The sequence below is a fragment of the Lutra lutra genome, chromosome 1 (genome assembly GCF_902655055.1).
Source record: "Lutra lutra chromosome 1, mLutLut1.2, whole genome shotgun sequence".
NCBI classification, from domain to species: Eukaryota; Metazoa; Chordata; class Mammalia; order Carnivora; family Mustelidae; genus Lutra; species Lutra lutra.
Window position 1 is genome coordinate 84,885,487 of NC_062278.1, and position 25,971 is coordinate 84,911,457.

At 34.9% G+C, this 25,971-nt stretch overlaps 1 protein-coding gene across 6 annotated transcripts in view; it reads left to right on the forward strand.

Annotated features, from left to right (window-relative positions):
- The window catches only part of MLF1 (myeloid leukemia factor 1), a 35,452-nt gene extending 10,203 nt beyond the window's left edge, over window positions 1–25,249 (forward strand). The window contains exons 2-9 of one of the 6 annotated variants that reach the window (XR_007127236.1): window positions 8,828–8,978; window positions 12,520–12,561; window positions 16,252–16,335; window positions 17,432–17,560; window positions 19,304–19,463; window positions 21,160–21,298; window positions 23,119–23,192; window positions 23,875–25,249. Coding sequence is in view for 5 of the 6 variants with exons in the window: in XM_047728868.1 (XP_047584824.1) it covers window positions 8,828–8,978; window positions 12,520–12,561; window positions 16,252–16,335; window positions 17,432–17,560; window positions 19,304–19,463; window positions 21,160–21,298; window positions 23,875–23,980 (811 nt within the window). In the remaining variant the exon portion in view is untranslated. The remainder of the gene's footprint in view (window positions 1–8,827; window positions 8,979–12,519; window positions 12,562–16,251; window positions 16,336–17,431; window positions 17,561–19,303; window positions 19,464–21,159; window positions 21,299–23,118; window positions 23,193–23,874) is intronic. The other 5 variants (XM_047728868.1, XM_047728870.1, XM_047728869.1 and 2 more) reach the window with 5 other exon arrangements.
- Window positions 25,250–25,971: the final 722 nt, after the last annotated feature.

Genomic DNA, 25,971 nt, shown 5'->3' on the forward strand with positions numbered 1-25,971 from the left:
CCCTAGGAGACTTTAAATTTTTTTTTTAATCTTAAAATTCAGTAACATCCAACATTTGGTAATACCGTAAGGTATTAAGGTGCTTTACATTTTCAAAGTGTATTTTGGGGATATGTAATACATGCTTAGGCAAAACAAAAGGTACAGAAGAGTACATGGTTAAAAGACTCACTTCTCATGACAATGTGAGTATGCTTAATACTAAACTGCATTTAAAAATGCTTAAGGGGGCGCCTGGGTGGCTCAGTGGGTTAAGCTGCTGCCTTTGGCTCAGGTCATGATCTCGGGGTCCTGGGATCGAGTCCCACATCGGGCTCTCTGCTCAGCAAGAAGCCGCTTCCCTCTCTCTCTCTCTCTCTGCCTTCCTCTCCGTCTACTTGTGATCTCTCTCTCTGTCAAATAAATAAATAAAATCGTTAAAAAAAATAAAAATAAAAAAATAAAAAATAAAAAAAAAAATAAAAATGCTTAAGATGGGAAAAAAGCTCAGTCAGTTATACAGTTATGATCTGTGCACTTCTCTGTATGTACTATACTTCAATAAAATAGCTTATTTAGACCAAAAAAAAACCCAAAAAAACAAAAAGACTCCCTCTCACCTTTCACCTTTGGCCCTCAACCATCTAGTTACCCTCTTGAATGCAACCACAGTGACCAGTTTGCTGTGCAGCTTCCTAGGGATATGTTCTATACATTTATAAGCATATATATCTGGATTTTTTTATACAGATGGAGGTATACTATATATCTTGTTAATCCTTCCATGTTAGCACATAAACATCTGCCTTGCTCTTTTAAAGGTGACATAATATTCCATTTAAATTCTTTTAAAAGTACTGAAGAGCTTTTAATGGCTCTTTTCCTATCCTTTTTTAGTTATTGTTCTATCAATCAGTAAAGAAAAATCTTCAGGCTAATTTTGGTTAGTGGAGTGAGCAAGAGAGATATGTTCCTTTCCTTAAGAAGCTTTTAATCTAGCAGAAAACAATATTTTCTACATGTTATTTTATTATCAATAGTCTTTACTTATAAAGAGGCCTAACACAGATAGCAAGACTATTTTCAACTTAACTTTTAAAAAATTTCCCCTTTGACTCTCAATAATGGTAACCTATGCCTTCTTTTTGTGGGGTAGAAAAGAAGATAGTGAAGAGTACTTAAAAGAAAAATGATAAAATAGTTTGAATAGTCAATACTACTTAGAAATACTGGACTGGGATTAAAGCTTCAAAAGTATGTCCTTTCCTACTTAGATTGGTTCAGTTACAGAAAACAAAATTTACTGACTTTAGGCAGAAAAGAATTTATTACAGGGCATTAAACAGGTTAGAGAATGATTGTGATGGCTTAAGAAACAAACTCTAGGGGCGCCTGGGTGGCTCAGTGGGTTAAAGCCGCTGCCTTCGGCTCAGGTCATGATCCCAGGGTCCTGGGATCGAGCCCGTGTCGGGCTCTCTGCTCAGCGGGGAGCCTGCTTCCCTTCCTTTCTCTCTGCCTGCCTCTCTGCCTACTTGTGATCTGTCTGATAAATAGATAAAATCTTTAAAAAAAAAAAAAAAAAAAAAAGAAACAAACTCTAAATTGAACTTTGAAGAATGACTCCTAAAGCCACATCAGAGGTCCAGACCAGGGGGTAGGGGAGCATAGGCCACTTCCTACACTAGGAATTGTTGAATTGGGAAGCTGCTGCTACTGCTGCTGGCTCTAAAGTCCTGGTGTACCTGTGAGGACCCATACCACCAAAATGTGTAAGGCAGATGTGCTAACCACTACACCATGGAACCTATACCACCAAAATGGATTTCCCTTCCCTGGCCCCTAATAAGCTGTAGTGATCACACTCGCAGTTCTGGTAACACTGCAACAAAAAGACTGTGTTACTCTGTGATCATGTTTACCAAATAAGAGAAGTAATAGTACATACAGACCCTGCCACACTTCTGCTTTCTAGTTCTCAAATAATGGCCCATAATTGGCAGAACTTAAACCCAGAAACTTTGCTGCAGTAGAGTCTAGGAAATTAAATCTTAACCTTTCTTTTTATGCAGTATAGAAAGGCACATTGAAAGGAGATTGAGGGGCACCTGGGTGGCTCAGTGGGTTAAGCCGCTGCCTTCGGCTCGGGTCGTGATCTCAGGGTCCTGGGAGCCTGCTTCCCTTCCTCTCTCTCTGCCTGCCTCTCTGCCTGCTTGTGATCTCTCTCTGTCAAATAAATAAATAAAAAAAAAAAAAAAAAGAAAGGAGATTGAAATGGGTTGAATGTGAAAAGCTTTATAGAGGTGTCAGAAGACAGTGCATTCATTTTGAAAAAACTAACCAGAGATACCAGAAATTAAAATTTTGATTTTAAAATGAAAAAAAAAAATTAGTTAAGTAGGATTTTCACAATCAAAGACTAAATTAGCAACCTGGGAAACTGAACCAAAGAATTTCTTCCAATATGTAGTACAAAATCACAGAGGGTTCAAAGTTCTACAAAGAAGGAAGAGATAGAATAGTAAATATGCAAAGAAATATTTTAAGAACAATTTCTTTTTTATTTTTTTATTTTTATTTTTATTTTTTTTTAAGAACAATTTCTAAAACTAAACAAAGACCTAAATCCTTAGAACACAGATTGAAAAGGGAAATTTGAGGGTTGTCAGGAATTTTTAACATTCTATACCCAGATGCATAATAATGTAATTTTGATACATTAAAAAATATGTACAGAAAAGAATCATAGATCTTTCAGAGAGTGAACATTTTTTTTTAAAAGCTTTTGTTTATTGGAGAGAGAGTAAGTGAGAGAGCATGAGCAGGGGGAGAGGAGGACTCCCCATTCAGCAGGGAGCCGGACGCAGGACTCTATCCCAGGACCCTGTGATTGTGACCTGAGCTGAAGGCAGACACTCAACCAACTAGCCACCCAGGGGCTCTGAGAGTGTAGATTTTTTAGAAAGAATAAGAACCACATGGTCATCACTCTTAACACTAAGTAAGGAAGATAATGAAACAATATAGATTCTCAAAATAGTGAGGAGAAATGATCTAGATGTCTATGCCCAAATAAGCCATTGTTTCACTTTGGGTGTGAAAAAAAAAAACTTAGACATGACTACTAAAAATTTACTGTGCTCAAAATTACTAGGTGTTAGAAACCAGAAAAGAAATAGTAAGATATAAGAAATAATGATAATTCAGAAGTAAACCAACCCCAACTTTTCTTGTTAGAGGGAGATTGTGAACTAGAGCACTTGCCATCTCCTTTATTCTTTCCATGGAACCAGAGTTCACCTGTTTCCTCTCTTGAAGCTAGCAGGACGGATAAAAACCCAACTAACATCCAGCCCATTCTGAAGTTTTGAATTTGGATGACTTGGAGAATAATGGCTGTGCCATAAAGAGGAAGAGCTGGCTAAGGAAGAAGACAGTGTGGGAAATGTTAGGTTAAAGACTTACTACAATAGTAATAGGCAAATGTCCCAAAATTACTTTGTTATTATTTGTAATTTATACTCTGAGTATTTTAGAAAGTATTACAACTTCTATTGTAAGATCAGTTCTCTATTTCCACTTCCTGGCACAGTGCTTTTACATAGGTATCCAGTAAATATTGTTAAATAAATGGAGATAGTTTTGTTTTGTTTTGTTTTGTTTTTTAGATTTCTTTTTTTAATTTGATAGAGATCACAAGTAGGCAGAAAGGCAGGCAGAGAGAAAGAGCGGGGAAGCAGACTCCCTGCGAAGCAGAGAGCCGCATGCGGGGCTCTATCCGAGGACCCTGGGATCATGACCTGAGCCTAAGGCAGAGGCTTTAACCCACTGAACCCCCAGGCGCCCCAAATGGAGATAGTTTGTATCAAAACAAGCTGAAATTGAACAGAGGTCCCTGATTAAATGGTTGAAGAGGTTAGATTTGTGTTTATTCATGTGAGGTTCTTGGAATGTCTTCACTAGGGTTGATAGAAATGCTTGCTTAAATGCAGATTATTGGCCATGCCCCAGATATAATGGATCAAAAATCCTTGGTTGTATGTTTCAGGAATCTGTATTTTAATAAGTACCTCCAGTGATTTTTAAGCATGTTCAGGTTGAAAGGAATAGCCCCACAGAGGCCAGGGAAAACAAGAACAGATGAAGGATAAAGCCCAGAAGAAGTACAGATCTCCCTCAATTTAAGATGGAGTTAACATCCTGATAAACCCATTGTAAACTGAAAACAGTGTGATTTGAAAATGCATTTAATACAGCTAACCCACTGAACATGATAACTTTGCCTAGTCTACCTTAATATGCCGGAACACTTAATTATCATAGAAATCCCATTCAGTTTCCTAGCACCAGGTTAATCACAGGCATTTTTTTTTATAGCACTTCAGTCTTCTAAGACTTTTATAGAGACTGGGAGAAATACTTGGAAATTGCTTTAAATAATGTGATTTTAGGAATATATCAGTAGTAGGTGGAATAATTCCCCTTCTCCCAAAGATGTCCATGTCCTAATCACCAGAATTTGTGAATATATTATTTTACATGACAAGGAGGAATTAAGGTTACAGATGAAACTAAAAATTTTAATGGCCTTAAAATAAGAGATTAACCTGGATTACCCAGGTAGGCTCAATTTAATCACAAGGGTCCTTTAAATGTGGAAGAGTCAGAGAGACTTGAAGATGCTGTGCTGCTGGCTTTGAAAATGGGGGGAAAATGGGGCGCCTGGGTGGCTCAGCGGGTTAAGCCGCTGCCTTCGGCTCAGGTCATGATCTCAGGGTCCTGGGATCGAGCCCCGCATCGGGCTCTCTGCTCAGAAGCCTGCTTCTTCCTCTCTCTCTGCCTGCCTCTCTGCCTACTTGTGATCTCTCTCTGTCAAATGAATAAATAAAATCTTTAAAAAAAAAAAAAGAAAGAAAATGGGGGAAAAAAGGATCACAAGCCAAGGAATATGGGCCATGTCTAGAAGCTTGAAAAAAGGCGAGGAAGAAACAGACTTTCCCCCACAGCCTCTAGAATGAACCCAGCCCTGCCAATGCCTTGATTGTAGCCCAGGGATATCCATTCTGGGCTTCTGACCTCCTGAACTGTAAAAGTGTAAATTTGTTGTTTTAATCACTAAATTTATGGCAATTTCTTACATTAGCTAAACTAATATCCAAGTTTTATACTTTTAATTTTAAAACATGTCTCATTTCTCTGTCAGACTGTAAGTTCCTCTAGACCAGTAATCAACTTCTGTGCTTGACACACAGTATACATGATAAATGTTTATTGAATTTGAACCATTCTATATATCACATGTTCTCTCCATCATTTTTGGGGAGAGTTATTTACCCAACGCTCTCTACTCACCTGGGTACATGCTACATGCTATATAGAGTAGCAGCTGCATTGCAATCAATACCTAGTTCTGAACCTCTTCCTTAGTGACTTGATTAGAAAAGAGGTACTCATTTCAACCAGTTGGTTTTCTCTGGCTAAAGATGTCATGAGACATCTTCTAATCAACAGTTTCATGGGCTTCTTGTGCCTCAGTTTCAACGCTCTAGAATAAGACTACCTGTCTGAGAAACCCCATCCTCCTGAGGTTTATAGAAGCTCATATTTTAATTTGTACCATCCCAAACATAGTCTCAAAATTTGGTGAAAATTTAAAAAAATATTTTCTCAAAATGCAGAAAAGGACCTACAGACAAACTACTTATTTTTATAGATTTACATCCATTTCCCTCCCAGTCTTTAGATAAAAACCAGCATAATTGAAGACTTAGAATGGAGACAGTTTTAGATGTATGATGTACTGTTCCTTGGGATGTAATATGTATTAGTAATATATTGCTGCTGTAATTTAGTAGCTTAAAACAAGAAACATTTATTATATAATTTCTGTTGGTTAGAAATCCAGGAGCAGCTTTCCTGGGTGGTTGTGACTCAGGGCTTCTTAGGAGGCTGCATCAAGTTCTGAGTCAAGGCTGCGGTCATCTCATGGCTTGACTGATGGAGAATTTACTTCCAAGTTCTTTCACATGGTTGTTGGCTGGTCTCAAAAATCTGCATCTAAGCTCACCTATGTAGCCCTCACAGGGCTGCCTCATAGCAAAGCAGCTGCTTGTCCCACAGTGAGTCATCTTGCTAAGACAATGCCCAAGCAGAAGCCACATTCTGTTGGAGACAAGTCAGTAAATCCAGCCCATACTTAAGGGAAGGGGATCATTGGGGGCCATCTTAGAAGCTGCCTACCACACATATAAATTAGTGAGTTCATTAGTTTACCAGAGACTTGATAATCAAGTTTATAATGTTCCTGACTGAAATTAAGTTTAATAATATCAAACAATTTTTTTAAAGGCTCTATTTATTTGACAGACAGAGATCACAAGTAGGCAGAGAGGCAGGCAGAGAGAGAGAGGGGGAAGCAGACTCCCCGCTGAACAGAGAGCCCAATGCGGGGGCTCAATCCCAGGACCCTGGGATCATGATCTGAGCCTAAGGCAGAGGCTTTAACCCACTGAGCCACGCAGGCGCCCCAATAGCAAACATTTTATGAGAAAACCACAAATAAGTTTCTCATATTAAAAGATAGGAAATAAAAAGGGAAGCCTTTTAACTTTCACAGAGTAAATTCAGAAGGTACATTAAAATAACACAATTTACTTTTTTAAATCATGTTTCCCTCAGATTGTCTACTTTAAACTTCATCCCTTCATTTTAAAAATCGTACTTACCCCTCATTTTTTTTAAATAGGGAAAAAATTTTAACACATGGTTTATCATAGAAGATTTCTAAAGGACATACAAAATACAAGCTACTATTACACCACCACTCAAATGGCTAAAATTAAAAGACTGACAACACCAACTATCAGTAAGAATGTAACACAACTAGAACTCTCAGTTCACATTTTTTATGAAGTTAATCACAATCCCACTCCTCCTTATTTTACACAAGAGAAATGAAACTATATACACAAAGAACAGTAGATGAATGTTCATAGGAGCCTTTTCACAATAGCAAAAAAACTAGAAACAGTTTTATGATTACATTGTGATATAATCATATACATACAATGTACCTAGCAAGAAAACTGAAAGAACTAATGATAAATGGACCAGTACATTTATGTATACAAATACTGAAGAATTCAGAGGAGAAGATTTTTTTGCCTGGGACTACTGAAGGAAGACAGAATTTTTGTGCTTCCCCATGATGACATTAGAAGATGGGAGTTTAGAATTAGAAGTTGAAAGGGTGACATAAGGGGGATGAAACTAAGGTGGAGAAGTCTAAAAGGGGGATGAACTGTTAGGGGACTCCAAAAGATTATGGGAAGAATAAGATTGGTTGGTAAAGTGCGCGCCAACAGTGATGTACCTTAAGTTCTAGACTGAGCAATAAGGAATTGACTGTGGGTGAGTGACTTTCCAACTGAAATGAAGCTAAGAAATCACTGTAATAAGGCAATAAAAATTTTACATTCTTTTTTTTAAGATTTTATTTATTTATTTGACAGAGATCACAAGTAGGCAGAGAGGCAGGCAGAGAGAGAGAGAGGAGGAAGCAGGCTCCCCGCTGAGCAGAGAGCCCGATGTGGGGGCTCGATCCCAGGACCCTGGGATCATGACCTGAGCCTAAGAAAGAGGCTTTAACCCACTGAGCCACCCAGGTGCCCCAAAATTTTACATTCTTGAATGCGACTTGTGAATGGGATAACATCAGGTTATGAACACTGGTATTTATACAAATACCAAACATGATTATTATTATATGTATTTTTAAATAAAACACAAATCTTTTTTCAATGAAAGGTATTTAATATTAATAATAGAATAATAGGGAGTGGCATTCATAAATGAATTAAGAAGAAAAGTTTCTCTTAAAGGAAGGGAAATTAGGGGAATTTAAGGGAAATTAAGTTTCAACACACTCTGTGGGCCAGATACTGTGCTTTGTGCCTTCAGATTACATGCTTTAATCTCAACAACAGGGATGTGCAATATTATTCACATTTTATTGCAGTGGAAATTTAGGTTCAGGAAAAAGGCTTGAGTTCTAATTAATGCACGTACTACATATACAGAAGGAATACTATTCCTCAAAGGTTGGTGAAGGGACTACTTGAAGTAAGATCACCAGGGATGCGTTTCCACAAACCACACCCGGAACTAGTAAATTAGATTGAGATATTGTTGGGGGACAGAAATATGCATTTCTAACCTGCTCATTGGTTACTCGGTAATTTCAAAAAAAGTTTGAGAACAGCTATCTTAAGACACAGGAGATATTTTTTCTGTGTGGTGATTTCTGATACTAAGAGTTCTTAGAAACAAAAGCCTCATAAAGGTGATCTGTAGCTTTATTTTTGACTATTAGAATAATGTATATTTACAGTATTCATAACCTAGCTATATTTCTCAGTGCTCATATTTCATAAATAAAGAGTTAAAAAATAAATAAGCCAGCATTCTTTATTGGTTCTTACTAGAATTTATATTTTTGGCTGCCTAAGATGACCTCTACCTGGTACTAATATTTTTCATTCCTTTTTTTGGCCATTTCCCTTAGTGCTGGCCTAAGCTACCTGAGATGTGTTACTTTGTATTTGCCATTTTCATACAATAAGAGTTAAATAAAGATGTATTTTTATTATATATAGATTAATTATAGTAGATAGGAAATGGAATAGTTTTTGTATTCATGAATAATGGATCTTTGGGAGATAATTCCATTTGCCTAAATTCTTTTGTCTCTTTAACAAGACTATCAGCACAAAATAATTCTTTGTAGTATTTAGCTGCCTACTTATGACTTAAATTCCAAAACTTACTCTTGGATGATATGTATTTTCAACAGTGATTCTTTTATTGCACACCGAGAAAGTATGCGACAGATGATGAGAAGTTTTTCTGAACCCTTTGGAAGAGACTTGCTCAGCATCTCTGATGGTAGAGGAAGAGCTCATCATAATCATATGAGACATGATGATGGTGAAAATTCCTTGACTGTAAGTTCTTTATTTTAAGTTAGTAAGAAGGCCCTATGGGATTTGAAGAAAATTATTACAGAAGAATATATGTATCTTTGATGTTAGGATATGAATAATGCTTGTTATAGAAATAACTATTGTATAAAAGGATGGGCCTGTTGGAAAGCTGAATCCTTTAAAATTGAATTGTTAGCTGTATGGAATTCCACGATGCTACCAAAACTTTAAGATCATATTATAAGGCAAACTTAAAGCATTATTTTACGTATGTGTCTATAGTTTGTTCTGCATGGCTACCTGGGCCTTCAAAACTTAGATTAACTTTTAACTGTATTTAACTTGCATAACTACAGAATATTTTCATAAGTTTTATCTGAGAACAAAACTAGGAGGTTACAAATATATTCAACTAGAAAAAAAAGTCTCGGATGCTTATATATCTTACTTTCTTCTCTGTTTATTTTATTTCTATTGCTTTTTCAGTCTCAGAAGTGGCAGTTCTAGAATAAAAATCCACAGGAATTTCTGGTTTTGGTTTCTATTAGTTAAATTTTGTTATTACATAAGTCTTTCATACTTAGACATAAATATGTCACATGTATCCCAAATTAGAGAAGAAAAGGTGAGCCTTATTTTGCTAGTATAAATTATAAGTATACAGAAAAAATGAGTTTTGGCTAAAAGAGAGACTGAATATTTCAAATAGTCCTAAGAAGTTTGATGGATAAAATTAGATTTACTATATGAATGAAATTTTCACAATCCTTTTCTTATTATTCCAGTATGGATTATTCATATTCCAATTTGTTTTCTTTCAATTAGTGAATAGTGGTATTTATATCTGTATTTTTTTTCTTTTAGGACTATCAGTTTCCATAAAAGTCTAAAATTAAGATCTAAGGACAAATTATCAGGGAGGGCAGAAATGCCAATTATAAAGACATTTTGAAATTTTATCTTTCAGTGAGAATTGAAATATTTTGTCTGTTTGCTATAAGCATAGCAAGGCAGAAGTAGGGCTCTATATAGTACTTTGTATTTATGTGCATAAATGAGCTACTTGTAGCTTTTGTGGAAGAAGGAAAAAGTGACAATTTTATTCCCAATGGAAAAAGACATTATATCGTATCAACCGTCTTAGAATGCTAACATCAGTGCACTTTTTTCTTCTTCAAACTGTATGAAGACCCTTTGCCAGCCAGGAATACTGAGTATTGTCCTAGGGCAGTAATAATTTTTAAAATAAAGATTTATAGCAGAGTTACAGCAGATTTTTCAAGGAACATTCAGCCTCTCTTTTAGCCAAACTCATTTTATAATTTATACTGGTGAGAAATGGCTTTCCTTTTATCCCATAGGGTATGATATATTTGATATGTGTATGTCTAAATGTGAAAGACTAAACGTAATAGCAAAAATAAAACAAAAAAAAAGTTAGCCAAACAAACAATAACAACAAAAGACTTCTATGCCAACCTGAACTTTTCTAAGTTCAGTTAGATGTGAAGGTAGAAACAGAAATTAAAAATTGACTGCAGAAGATGGGAAAGACTGCTGCTATTTGAAAAGAGCACAGCCAAGAGAACAATAGACTTTCTGAGCGTGCTAGCTGTTCTAGTCCATTTAAACTTTAATAAAAATTCATAGAAAGCTTCTCTCTCTCTAGTGAAGCTGTAAAGTTTTTTTAAATTTTTTAAAGAATTTTCTTATTTATTTGTGAGAGAGCACGTGCATGTGCCCATGAGTGGAGTGAGGGGCAGAGGGAAAGGGAGAGAGAGAATCCTAAGCATCCTAAGCGATGACTCAGTATGGAGCCTTGTGCTGAACACAGGACTGGATCCCAGGACCCTGAGATCATGACCTGAGAGGAAATGAAGAGGCTGAAATGAAAGAGTCTGCAACTTAATGGACTGAAACACCTAGGCGCCCTAAACTATAAGTTTTTAAATGATTGTTTTCATTAAGCAGTGAGCCATTATGCTGCTGCTTTTAAGCATAGTGGATGAAAATATGTATTTCAGATAGACATCATGATAATTTTTTTCTTTAGTTTTGGTCCATTACTTGACATTTGTCCTTTTTTTAGGGGAGAAGGAGCAGAGGCAGACAGGGGAGGAGAGAGAATTTTTTTTTTTAAGATTTTATTTATTTATTCGAGAAAGGGAGGGAGAGCAGCAAGCACGAGAGTGGGAAGGACAGAGGGAGAAGCAGACTCCCCACTAAGCAGGGAGCCCTATCTGGTGCTCCATTCGAGGCTCCATTCAGGGCTCAATACCAGGACTCTGGGATCTTGACCTGAGCTAAAGGCAGACGCATAACCGACTGAGCCACCCAGGTGCCCTGGGAGAGAGAGAATCTTAACCAGGCTCCATGCCCAGCGCACAGCCTGATGTTGGGCTCCATCTCATGACCCTGAGATCATGACCTAAGCTGAAATCAAGAGTTGGCTGCCCAAGTGACTAAGCCACCCAGGCGCCCCTAAAACTAGATAATTTAATCTGTAAATATATTTAATTAAGCAGTTTATAATTCACGGTATGACATGTGACCATCTAACATTTAGATTGAATGATGGTGCCAGAGTGAATCTACAATGTTTTTATTTTCAGTGAAAAGGGTAAAGAAATAGTATTGACGATAATACACTTATAATAATACACTTTGGAGATTACTGTTCTAAATATATAGTACAGATATATATAATTTGATATAATTTATTATAAAATTTAATATATATACAGTTTTCTCTATTTTTCAGCATAATTTACAAAGGAGAAAAGTATCACTGAATGATGGTAAAACCTTATATATACCCTTTACCCCAAAATTTAAATTTTACTTTCAGTATTTGAAACTTCCAAGTAATGAAAGTTTTTAATATGTGTATATGTATGTCTAAAATTTTATTTTTACTTCTCTGTTACCTACTGAGGAATACAATTTGTGAACTATTAGATAATTCCACCTATTATACTTAACATTCTTTTGCCTATCAAAGACCCTACATATTTTTAAATCTGTGTGTGATCCTTTCTGAAGTCTATATTTTTTATTCTATGTATTAGTTCTTGGGAGATATTTATTAATTTTTTTGCCCAATATTTCTACTTTTGAAATGTTATTAATGTAAATAATTGCTTATTTTTAATCAGTTATGAGCAAGATTAACTCATCTCTTAAAAATACAGAATAGTTGAGCAAAGGAAATATGAGAATATTAATCATTGTACCTTATGTTTTAATTAATTTTAGTGTGAAATTGTATTTCCTTTGACAAATGTTTGTCTTAATCTGTAGCAAATTCAACTGCCTTTGGTAAATACTACAGTAGTCATATTTAAAAGTGGTATATGGTCTCCCTATTTATCTGCCATGCTCCACTCAGGCTTTATGACGAATAATAAGTGGTTAGTTTTTTAAAATATATTTTGAGGATTTTTTTATTAAATGGTTTTAAAACTTTGTTAAGTTATGAACTATGTGATTATATAGTACATTTCTTTTTCAGGGATTATTATATAATAAATATCAACCAAAATTAACTGGATTTTTTTTCTAGGCAGTGAATTCTCTTGTGCCTTTTGGCAGTTTTGGTGGTATGGTTCGTATCATGAGACACAAACCATTTTAACAATATTTTCTGACAAAGATTTATTTTTCATTAACTCAAGCAAAAGTGAATTGGCATGCAGTTTCACTTATTTTCAAAATAGCTTTTTGGAATTTGTACTGAAACCTGTTTTATGTATTAATCTTAGAGTATTCAGGCATGTTTTTTCTGAACTAAGTCATATCAACATAGATAAAATCAGTCTTCCAAGAAAGAAAAAATACATTTTAATAGATAAAAATTTACTTGATTTACAAAAGGGATCCCCATAGTATGTTTGAAAGTTTGGACATTTTCACATATTTATGATGACTTTCTAAAAGATGAAAAAGCACCAAACTATAGCTAGAGGAGCACATTTGGAGAAGCTCAGATTGTCTTCTCTTTCTAGGACTCTAAAGTTAGTTTGTGCGTGCTGCTTTTCCTTTCCCACATCCAAGTATGGCTCGTCTACAACCAGCTTTTCTCCCACTCCTGTTTCTTTTCTGTGATGCTAGTTTCTAATACACTGAAAAGCAGCCTGAGGAGTAGCAGAGAATAGCATGACTTTGGAACATTTCCTATGGATGCATCTGTGCTCTTATGAAAAAGTTTCTTCTGTGTTAGACTTGAATCATTTGTCTCCTTAAAGTTGGATGAACCACATTTGTCCTTTCCGACCAGAGTTTCAGTGGGACGAATGACAAATTAAAAAACCAGTTATAGCCAGAGTTATCAGTAAAACGATCAGGAAGTTCAGCATGCTATGGAAGCACAGATAGAGGAAAGCCTTTTACCCAGACCTTTTGGGGTGGTAGGGTGATGGTGTGGAGATTTATCAGAGATTTCTGGAACCTTAATGATGAATAGGAGTTAGCCAGGAGTGTTCAAACACAGAAGAAACAGCACATGCATAGACTTAGCGGCTAGGGAGCTCAAAGATATTTCGGATCACTTGGCCCTGGAGCATGAGTTGGAGAGTAGATAAAGATAGAATGGTAACCAGGGACTTCTTTTGGTCCTGGTAAGGACTTTAGACATTATCTTAAGAATAGCGGAAGCAGTTGATGAATTTTCACCAAAGTAGTAATAGAAGCACATTCTCATTTTTGAAAGATTATTGTGCCTTTAAGGGAAGGAAAGATTAGAAAAGACTGCAGTAGTTAAAGTGTTCTGGAAAATATTAGTATGGCTTCTATTTAGGCAGTGGCTATGGTGTCTCATCTAATTGTTAAAGAGGTAAATGGGTAAAACTTAGGGATTTACTGGGTTGAAAGGACAGTAAAGAGGGAAAAGGAAAGTATTATGCCTACTTTTTGGCATGAAGAATTAGCTACGTGAAAATACCACTGAGGTAAGGAGCAGTGCATTCATACAGTACAGATATGAGAGCAGGGGCGGTCAAAAGATCATTTTGGTTTGGGGTGTTGGGTATTTGAGGCATCTGTAGTATGTCCAGGTGGATTTATCTGGTGAACAATTGGATATATGCGTTTAAGCCAAGCTAGAGATGATTTGTTCATTCATTCAGCAAATATTTACTGAGCCCTCCTTATGTGCAAGGGAATTTTTTTTTTTAAATTTTTTTATTTGACAGAGAGAGAGAGAGAGAGATCACAAGTAGGCAGAGAGGCAGGCAGAGAGAGGAGGAAGCAGGCTCACTGCTGAGCAGAGAGCCCGATGCGGGGCTCAATCCCAGAACCCTGAGATCATGACCTGAGCCGAAGGCTGAGGCTTAACCCACTGAGCCACCCAGGTGCCCCTGCAAGGGAATTATTTTTAAAGTATTGAGAATATAGTAGTGAATAAGACAGAAAAATAGCCCTACCTTCACAAAGATGATTTCTACAGTGGGAAGACAGGCAATAAACAACAAAATAATTTCAGATAAAGTACTTCAAAGTACTATGAAGGAGATGAAGCAGGGTAATATAATGAGAGATGGGAAGTGAAGCAGAGATTACTTTTGCAGGTGGCCTTTCTAAGGAGGTAATACTGGAATGATGAGAAGAAACTATGCTGAGAGTCAGGATAAAAACATTCAGGGAGAGAGAAGAGCTTGTGTACAAAGTTCCCAAAGGCCTTAGGAGCCCACTGGAATCTTAGCTCTAAATTGTACCCATACTTTTTGTCACTCCAAGGTGTTGGGCCACCCCACAGCAAGTACAGATGGATTTGGGATGGCTGATTTGATAGTGAATTGAAGAAAGGGCGGAATATACCTTAACATCTGATCTTTTCTTCCTTCTCTTCCTCCTCTTATTTGGGCTAGCCCTTCCAACTCTCGTGAATTGTATCTCTTATATAGCCCTGGTTTCTCAACCTGGTGATGAAACAAAGCATTCAGAATGTTTCCTGAATTGTGTTGAATCTCTGAAATGCAGATTTATTCTATTGCAGTTCTTTGTGGCTCCAAAGATATCAGTATCTCCTAAATGTGCCTTTGTTCTTCTTTATGGTGTTAAGTGCCCGTTCTAAAGAAGAATTTGGTTTTCCCATCTGTTTCCCATTGTTACAAATAATAAAACCCACAGGAAGGCAGGGACATAGACAGGCCTTTGATAATTCTTTATTGAGTCCCAGCTTGGCATACAGCAAAAGAATCTCTAGAGGGGTTGAAATACGGGCATTGAACTACAGTGCCTTACAGGATTTAAAAGACTGCCGTTTGAGTGGAGGAATTCCTTGAATCAAACACTCCTTCTGTTTTATAATAGTAAACAATGCATCAGGTGACGCACTAAAATGTGTGCATCACTTTTTAAATTTCTTGTGAGTGTTCTAACAGTAAAACTTAAAATCAATAGCAGATTTTTCTAGAGCAGAGCTTCTCAGCCCCTGACACCACTGACATTTTAGGCTAGATAATTCTTGTTCTAGGGGGGCTGTCCTAGTCTTTGTAGGATTTTAAGAGGGTCCCTGACCTTTACTCAGTAGATTACAGTTATATACCCTCCACAGTTGTGACACACAAAAATGAATATAATATTAACAAATGTCCCCTGGGAGTCAAAATCAGTCTTGACTAGGAAACCACAGTGCTAGAGGAATTAACTACTTTTCTAAAGAAGCATATGCGGTGCCTCAAGGGAATGTTCTACTGAGCCTTCTGTGGTAGGCAGCAAATTCCAGGCCTACAGTAGAGTGAATTAACCTCTATTACTTGGAACCTCTTATGATGTAAAGGAGAGCTGGAGACCTCAGAGGCAGTTTCTATCAGCTGTGTTGTACTGGTGGAAGTGACATTGGTATCTTATACCCAAGTTTTACTGATTTGCATGGTGAGATATTGAGAAGGAAGAAGGAAAAACTTGAAAACTAGTCTATGCTAGAATTGTCCCAGCCCAGAATACACTGCTCAGTATTTAAATATTAACTAAATTTGTTATGAGAAAGTTGGTAAATGTGTGTTTATATTTATATGTTCATGTGTGTATATATACACATATATGTATGCATGTATTTACAGTGGTTCAACCCCCTAATCATTTAAATGTTGGCTCTTTGAGATTTTATATATGCTTCCATTTTTTCTTTAACAAATTGCTTTTTTGTATAGTTCTTAAATTATCTTTGCCTGGCCGATTGCTGCATGAGCTCCCGCTGCGTAAATCAAGAAAAAAAATTTTTCAGCTGTTTTGGGAAGGTTGCTTCTTTTGTGTTGTACTTACAGTTAATAACATACTTCCTAATGTCTTGTAGCGTACAGATGTCAACCCTTTTCAGGCAATGGACCGAATGATGTTAAATATGCGAAACAGTATGCAGGAATTACAAAGAAACTTTGTAAGTACTAAAAAATTGATGAGAATGTTATTCTCAGTTATTGGTACCCTATATTATAGTGGCTTTCAACTTTTTTTAATCATGGTCCACAGTGACTAAAAAATGTATCTTAACAGTATGACCCAGTACATAATACTTGTGTACTGTATTAAAAAACCTGAAACAAAAGTTGTATGACAAAATGATCATACTATTTACAGTGTGTGCTTATATTTTCTGTTTTAGCTCATATTTTCAAAATCCTGGTCACAATCCAACAAATTGATTTCACAACCTACAAGTTTGAAAAATAGCGTTAACTTACACAATTAAAAAAAAACAGAACAACCTCAAAAAACATTTATCTTGCTGAAGGTCACTATTGTAAATGAATATTTTTATATGTATTTAGACTTTTTAATTATTTTTAGTTTGTCTACTTAAAAAGCTTTGTGGCATCTAGGAAATTAAGTTTTAGTATTTTCTTTAAAAAAACTGAAAACAGAAATTTCAGGAATATGTTTAGGCATTGGATTATATCAATAGAGTTCAAATAATTATAAACTAGTACTGATACTCTTTTCTACTCACAATATTAACATCAAAAAATTAACTTGATTCAATATGAAGAAGACTCATTTTAATCATCTAGTTTAGAATCTAAGGACCATTTCAGAATGTCCAAATCTAGGGCATTATTAATGATCTTCATAATCTAGCAATCTGGTACCCACAGGAGGTATGAAACTACTTGGTGTATGGCTGATTGGCTCAGCATTGGCAAAATTGCACACAGGGGTCAACCACTGACTATAAAAGCATCATAGGCTTCAGGGCATAGCATCTATATTTAAATCTAAGCTGCAAGTCTTTGATCACAAAGACTTAAGGATCTCTGAGTGTGTCACTTATTATTCCTCACAAGCAGAGTAAGAATTGGTACCTAAAATGGAAGGAAATGAGGTCCTTCCTCGGGGTGCCATTTGGATATACCATCCTGATAGTATGGTATCCTTGGTAGTACTTCAACTAGTGTTGTTACTTATTTGAATCATCTGATGTCAATTCTTCATACTTGACTAAACTCTCCGGACTTAAAATTTATATTTCCCTCTAGGGTCACCTTTCAGTGGATCCAAATGGACATTCATTTAGTTCTTCCTCAGTTATGACTTATTCCAAAGTAGGAGATGAACCCCCAAAGGTTTTCCAGGCCTCAACTCAAACCCGTAGGGCTCCAGGAGGAGTAAGTATTTTCTGAGCATTCTTGGAGCTTTATAAAGTTGTGGATTGATAGGTCATCTGTATTTGATTTTAATTATGAAAGCTTGATCTGGTATTCTGGGGGTAGAGATGAGGGAAGAAGACACATATCACTGTGAAGAACAATAATGCTAACTGTATTTACTTAGTTTAAGGCATTTTTTTCCTCCCTTCCACCCCCACCTCAGAGCCTTTTTTCATGTAAATATCTATTGATGTTTATTCTTATCTTTACATGTTGACCAGGTAAGTAGACACTAAAAGAAGTCTTTGTCTCATGAAATAAATGTCTATTTTCAATTTATATCTGAAGCAAAAGAATCTTTTTTAACTCATGAAATACTTCAAGAATACAGAAAAGATATAGAAAATAATATAATAAATACCCACATTCCTTCCACCCAGTTTAGTCAAATCATAACATTTTTCTCTATTTGCTTTAAGTTCTCTCTTGTTTTGTTTTCTTTTTAAGCAAAAATACTAGATGCAGTTAAAGCTTTCAGTACACTATTCCTCCCTGGTTCCTTTTCCCTTTCACTCCCTCCCCACAAAAGAACCATTTTCTTGTATCTCAAACTTATGATTCTCGTGTGTGTTTTTATAATTTTATTACTTATGTATGCTTCGTAAATAATATAATGAATTATTTTATGGCTTTCTAAACTTTATGTAGTTTTATGCTACATGTGTCCTCTGCAACTTGACTTTGCTCAGGCATATACTTCTGAGATTTATTCAGCTTCATATATGCAGCTCTATTTATTTATTTTTACTTTATATATTATCCAAAATATCAATATACCACAGTTTTTAATCTATTTTTCTGTTGATTGATACTTAGGTATTTCTGATTTTTCACTTACTTATCTTTATACATGTCTTCTTGGGCAAATGTTTTAGGAACGGTATTGTTGGTTTGTAGGAGGTGGGTGCTTTCATCTTTATGTAAAAATTACTAAGTTACTCTCACACAGTGATTGAAACAGTTGGCTCCCACAAAGCCTGGTATGAGAGTTCCCATTTCTACACTTCCTCATTAGTACTTATAGTTTAAAAAAAAAAAAAAAAAAAAGGTTTGCCTGTTTACTGGGTGTGAGTAGCTCTTACATATAAGGGCATAACTTTTAATGATGCTCTTGTTATAGTGCAGACATTTTCATTTTCACTTGCTGTAAGTGACATCTTAAATGTAAACAGTTTAATTGTAGACATCCCACAGCAAACCATGCTAATAATAATAACCATGCTAATATGCTAATATTAATAGTCTTTGGCTATCATGAATATTCTCATAACCCATAGAGTTGATATGTAAGAGCTATGAGATTCAAGCTGATCAACATGACTGCTGAATAATCAGTTGCCCTTACTTATAGGGATGTACTCCCAACTATGATACTGTTAAGACACTGTTGAAGGCACTAAGTCTTATATAATTAAGTAATTATTTGATATACTATTTCATTACGACTTAGAAAAAGTTTAAATTGTATTGGTTCTATTTGCCCTAGACATTAATTTTAAGCAGTTCGGAAAATATCAGAGAACTATTACCACAATTCTACTGCAAGTTGGTAGTGGAACTAAGTAGTACCCAGTGTTTTTAGAGCTGTAGACTTATGGTCTTAACCTCTATTAGTAAATAGGTCCTGAGGAGTGAGAATTATATCCATTCTCTATATATTTAAATAATAAATTTTAATTTTTATTTTCTTCATTTTTTCAGATAAAGGAAACTAGGAAAGCAATGAGAGATTCTGATAGTGGGCTAGAAAAAATGGCTGTTGGTCATCATCTTCATGACCGAGCTCATGTCATTAAAAAGTCAAAGAATAACAAGACTGGAGATGAAGAGGTCAATCAAGAGTTCATCAATATGAATGAAAGTAAGTTGTCACAGAAAATAGTATTCTTCTTCTTAAAATAAGCAGCTGTACTGGTAGAACTTGATGAATGTTTTTTGTAGAAACATTCCATAAGGTGTCATTTTGAGGTAGTTTATGAATAATATGTGTGGAGACTACCAGGGACGACCTTATCAAAGTAATAAAATTGGGGTTTCATTGTTTTATAGAGATTTGTTTTTTATACTGATTTTTTTTGGTAATGTTATTTATTTTTGGAATCTTTTGAATTGTCATTTAGTAAGATTGCCAGTAGGCAAAATGAGTTTTTACGTTTTTCTAAGGTATATTTGAAAAGTGTAAAAAAGAATAAAGAAGAAAACTAAAATTATCCATAATCCCAATCCAAAACAACTATTCAAGTTTTAGTATATTTCTTCCCAGTGATTTTATGTATATGTAAACACATACACTTTTTCTAAAAATTAGTATTTTACTATCTAGTTTATATTGTGCTTATTTTAATTCACCATTATAATTGTGAAAACAGTTACCTATGATGTTGTTTTTCAAAAACATTCTAAATGGTTACCTAAAAGTTTTTGTGAATGGGCCATAATTTATTTAAAACATTATTATTGGGCACTTCAGTTTTTGTATAGATAAGATTTTAATTTCTTGTATTGTTAGATAATATATCATGTATATTTCAAGTACATCTTTACATTATCTGGATTTTATATTCATTCTTTATTATTGGGCACTTCAGTTTTTGTATAGATAAGATTTTAATTTGTTGTATTAGATAATATATCATGTATATTTCAAGTACATCTTTACATTATCTGGATTTTATATTCATTCCTCAATGCATTTAAGTCTTTCCAGTGTCGAAACTCTTCTCATTGTAGTTTTTAGGTTAAACTCATCTTCTACTTTCCAAAAGTATTTTGAGTAAAAGTGTTTTGTCTCTTTAAATTTTTTAAATGGAAATGGTTTAAACTATCATATCATTTCAGAAAAAAATTCTCTTAGGGTTGCCTTGGACAAAGTTATTTTTATGCAATGAGATGGAAGCTACAACATCTTAACCTTTAATTTTAACCTTTATAGTTTTGTCATAATTAAATATATACAGAGTACTTACAGTAATTAAAATGTTGAAGAAAAATTTAGTGAGGGAACACATTATTATTATAAAGGCCGTCTGATAGAACAAGTATTACCATTTACCTATTGTTAATCGAAGTTAGATTGCCTAATTCATAACAAATTGACAGTTGAGATGAGTAACCTGTCTTAGGAAACTGACAACAGAAGCTTGTGAGGTAGGCCTAGTTATGCAGGAAAACGGTGAGGTTAATAGGAAGTGCTCGTTATAGGAGAAGTACCCAAGTACAGAGCAGGAAGGTGACCCAGGAAGAAAGACTGTAAGTCAGTGTAATTGAGTCAAAGGGTTCATTGGGTAGAATAACATAATATGCAGACAGATACATGAAAAACCAGATCATCAATAACCAAATTATGAATAGGAATAAAAGAGGAATAGGCAAAAAAAAAAAAAAAAATGGAAATAGTACTCTGAATCAAAGACCTTTATATTCGGGGCAGTTCCCTGCCTCTGTCTTGAGGTTAGGCTGAGGGAAGCACAAGGCCAGAATCAAGTATGTGGGAGCCACGGCAACTACTGACAGTTGATATATTAATACTTGCCTCTTTATTTTGATATTTAATGTAGGTGATGCTCATGCTTTTGATGATGAGTGGCAAAATGAGATTTTGAAGTACAAACCAGTGGGACAGTGGCGCAATGTAGAAAACCCTAGGATGAGAAGCGTTGGTCATGAGAATTCAGGTTGCCGAGAGCTTAAAAGAAGGTAAAATTATTTCTAAAACAAATTATATTTTTTTAACAAGAATTAGAAGAAAAGTAATGTAATTTTACTTCTGTCAGGAAGTTTTGAGTAACATCCGTTGTTTCTATCAACAGTATCTTTTTTGAAGGATGTAATGACTTTATATTCTATCTGAGCATTCCACACAAATTTGAATTTGTATCTAAAAACCAATAATATTTTAAGATTGCATGATTAGTAACTCACTAGCAAACTATGCTTCAGAAGACAGGGGCTAAAATGCTTTTAAGAAAAAGTGAAATATTATAATGTAGTTCTTCTTAAAACAGATTTTAATCTGGATGTAGGAGGAGTTATACATTTCATGCCAGGTAAGATATTGGTATCTAGAGATCTGATAAGGGAGGAGGGGCTGTATTTGAAAGGCTTAACAAAACTCCCCTGACAAGTCGATGGTAAAAGCATTTTTAGATACTTGTGTAATACATAACATTATTTGCACCTATATTAGGTATTAGATATTTTGGAAGAATTTTCCCAAAACATTAGCCTCCTTTGGGATTACCTTTGGAATAGCTGTGCTGAAACCACACCATTAAGATTATAGAGGTTTTTCAGTTAACAAAACCAAAAGACAACTGACAGAACGGGAGAAGATATTTGCAAATGACATATCAGATAAAGGGCTAGTGTCCAAAATCTATAAAGAACTTAGCAAACTCAACACCCAAAGAGCAAATAATCCAATCAAGAAATGGGCAGAGGACATGAACAGACATTTCTGCAAAGAAGACATCCAGATGGCCAACAGACACATGAAAAAATGCTCCACATCTCTTGGCATCAGGGAAATACAAATCAAAACCACCATGAGATACCACCTCACACCAGTCAGAATGGCTAAAATTAACAAGTCAGGAAATGACAGATGCTGGTGAGGATGCGGAGAGAGGGGAACCCTCCTACACTGTTGGTGGGAATGCAAGCTGGTGCAACCACTCTGGAAAACAGCATGGAGTTTCCTCAAAAAGTTGAAAATAGAGCTACCCTATGACCCAGCAATTGCACTACTGGGTATTTACCCTAAAGATACAAACGTAGTGATCCGAAGGGGCACATGCACCTGAATGTTTATAGCAGCAATGTCTACAATAGCCAAACTATGGAAAGAATCTAGATGTCCATCAACAGATGAATGGATAAAGAAGAGATTATATATATATATATACATATATATATATATGTATATATATATATATATACACACACACAATGGAATACTATGCAGTCATCAAAAGAAATGAAATCTTGCCATTTGAGACGATGTGGATGGAACTAGAGGGTATTATGCTTAGCGAAATAAGTCAATTGGAGGAAGACAACTATCATATGATCTCCCTGATATGAGGAAGTGGAGATGCAACATGGGGGGTATGGGGGGTAGGAAAAGAATAAATGAAACAAGATGGGATCGGGAGGGAGACAAACCATAAGTGACTCTTAATCTCACAAAACAAACTGAGGGTTGCTGGGGGGAGGGGGGTCGGGAGACAGAGGTAGGATTATGGACATTGGGGAGGGTATGTGCTATGGTGAGTGCTGTGAAGTGTGTAAACCTAGCGATTCACAGACCTGTACCCCTGGGGATAAAAATACATTTTATGTTTATAAAAAAATAAAAAAAAAAGATTATAGAGGTTTTTGTACATTCAGTGTATATTCTAGAGTTAGAATTTAATTTGGTTCTCTGGGGGAAAAAATGGAAAACAATACCTAGTTCCTATTAAATTTACACTTGAGAGAGAGGCCTCACCAGGCCTTAAAATAGAAATCTATTCTAGGCCTTAAGAGAGTGGAGGATTGCTGCAGAAGGTGGAAGGCTTCACAGAACCAGCGGTGGACAAGTGGCTATCAAGTAAATCAGAAGCCTTGTGCAGAATTTCATGAGCTAGGATCTTTTATTTTTAAATACTTATTTAGGAATTTAGAGCCCTAAACTTTCTGTAGAAAATTAGCTTCCATATTACTTTCAGGCAATATTTGTCTCAGTTTGGAAACTCTATTGATAAAAAAAAAAATACAGTGCTAAGTTTGACTATGAAATAAGGACCCTGTTAGAGAAAGCATGCTCTTTATAGATGATCCGTAAATCTGTGGCCCTGTCCGTGGCATTTCCTGTAAACCAGCACTGTCCAATAGCCCTTTCTGGAATTATTGTCTGTAATAGTGAAAATGTTATGTATCTGTAATGTCCAATATGGCACCCATTAGACACATGTGGCTATTGAACCACTCTTCATATGTGGCTGATACAGCTGAGGAACTGAATTTTAAACTTTATTTTAATTAATTTAAATGTAAATGATGTGGCTAGTGGCTGCCAGTCAGATGGATGGCGTGGTTAAACAGTTAAATCTATCTCAGGAAAGCAGCTGTTGCTTTCTTAAATGTGAATGAAATAATCTCCCATATGTTTTTCAAAGCTATTGTGGAAGTCTTAGATAAAACTTAAAAGTATTTTTTAATCATGTTTGTATTGATTAGTAAACTACTGGCCATTTGAAAAATGGTATTAATGTTCATACTGTATTTCTCAGGGAGAAACCTCATCAAAGTCCAGCCATTGAACATGGAAGAAGATCAAATGTTTTTGTGGACAAACTCAACATCAAAGGATCACCTGTGAAAATCAACAAAAAATAAATAGCCTTGCATTTGATTTCTTTAGTTTTGATTGTTTTAACAGAGAAAGTAATGGTGCTGGGTAATACATATAAGACCAATCTCTTGTTAAATCAGTACTGTATTTAACTTTCTTCTGAATGTTCTTGGAAGTACTAGCTTTATATTGTCCATACTTTAGGAATAAAACTTTGATTTTCAACAATTCAAGTTGCTAAACATTCTATACACTCTTTTCTTTAAAACATACTAATTTTTAAGGCTGATTTTGCTTTCCCAATTATCTTCCTATTGGCTGTGTTTTCTTTTATATAGTTAAGATTGAATGTAGAGCTAGTTTTATCATACGTATTAGTTATAAGAAAGTAAAATATTAAAAAATAGTCAGTTTTCACGAACACACCACCACAGTGATGCTAAGAAAGGTACAATAATTTAAATCAGATTTCATGTGTTATATAGCCAGCTAGCTTAAGATTTAAAAAAAGTAAAGCAAAATTATATTAGTACTGTTTTATGAGAAATTAGTTATTTTGATAAATTACATTAAAATCAAAGAATTCTGAATTTTAAGGAGATTTTCAATTGCTAATATATGAGTTTTATTCTTATAATTTCATTATACAGTGTATTCTTTTTTTTCCACATCACATTCTTAACATTCATCAGACTTTACATTGACCTTTCTCTTTAACTTCTTAAAGTAGCATATTTCTGCTCTCCTTTCCCACAAACAGCTTAATCTGTCTCCACAGTTAACATTCTAAAGTTGGAATGTCCTTGGAGAAACTCTGCTCAGCCTTTTTGTGACATTTAGAAAAATGCATTTGGTATTCTGTAAACCTGGATGATTGATTGTCTCAAAATTTCTTTGACAGGTGATATGTGTTCTTGAGCAAGGTACTTAATAATTCAGTTCCCTTTTATACCATTTAAAAATTCATCTTTAGCTTTTTTATTCTAGAATTCAAGCATTAATCTGTTTTTAGAAAAAGTTTGAAGTTTATGAGAATATTAAATCTTAACCTTAAGTTTTTGTTGTTTCAGAGGAAAAAAGACCAGAAAATCCACTATCACCTTGTAATCCTAATATCTTACTTTTTTCACTTTTGAAATAGAACTATGTGATTGAGCTTATACTTTCCTATTTTCCATATTGTATCCTGTTAATTTTATTAGTCGGTATGTTTCATGCCTGTAATTAGTTACAAAATAAGATGCATACCTGTCAATTCATTTTTATAACAAAAAGTAATTGAGCATGTATTAATTAAAGATGTTAACATTTTCCTCTTATGCGTACATTGGTATACTAATAACATATTGGGAAGTTGTCATAAGGCCTGAATTCTAAATAACACTTTTGCATAAATTTACTTGATAGAGCAAAATCCCAATAGAATAGACACTGTAATACTCTTCTGCCTAAATCATTACACTGATAACTTGAATCATTATATTCAAATATGAAAACACACTTTAATAAATGTATTTAAAACTACATAACTTCTATGCAACATATAGCAGTTACAGCATTTACAGCTATTTTTTATCCCAATTTGTTTATCATAGAAAGTAAATAAAAATTGAATTAAATATATATTTCTTCTTATGCCACAGAGCTTCATAAGGGGCCACTCATAAAACTATGTGACATAGAGTGAGTAAATGTCAATTCTTTATATTCACATGTTGCTGAAATGTCAATGACACCAAAAAAACAACTAACAAAACCTCAGGAGAGTCTATGTGTTACTTGTCTAAAAGAGACCACTTTATGTAAAAGATTCTCTGTCTTTTTATTTCCATACTTCAGAGCTTTTTAGATTTTTTTTTAAGTGGTCTCCATGCCTAGCATGGAGACATAAACTGTATAGAGCATAAACTGTATGGTTTATATTTAAACTTTATCCTCCCTTCTTGAAGAGGGAAGGTAATTATACTTCTATAGGAATACTTTAATATTTGTATTATTAATAACAAGGAAGCCAGTAGACTGAGATGGCTTTAAT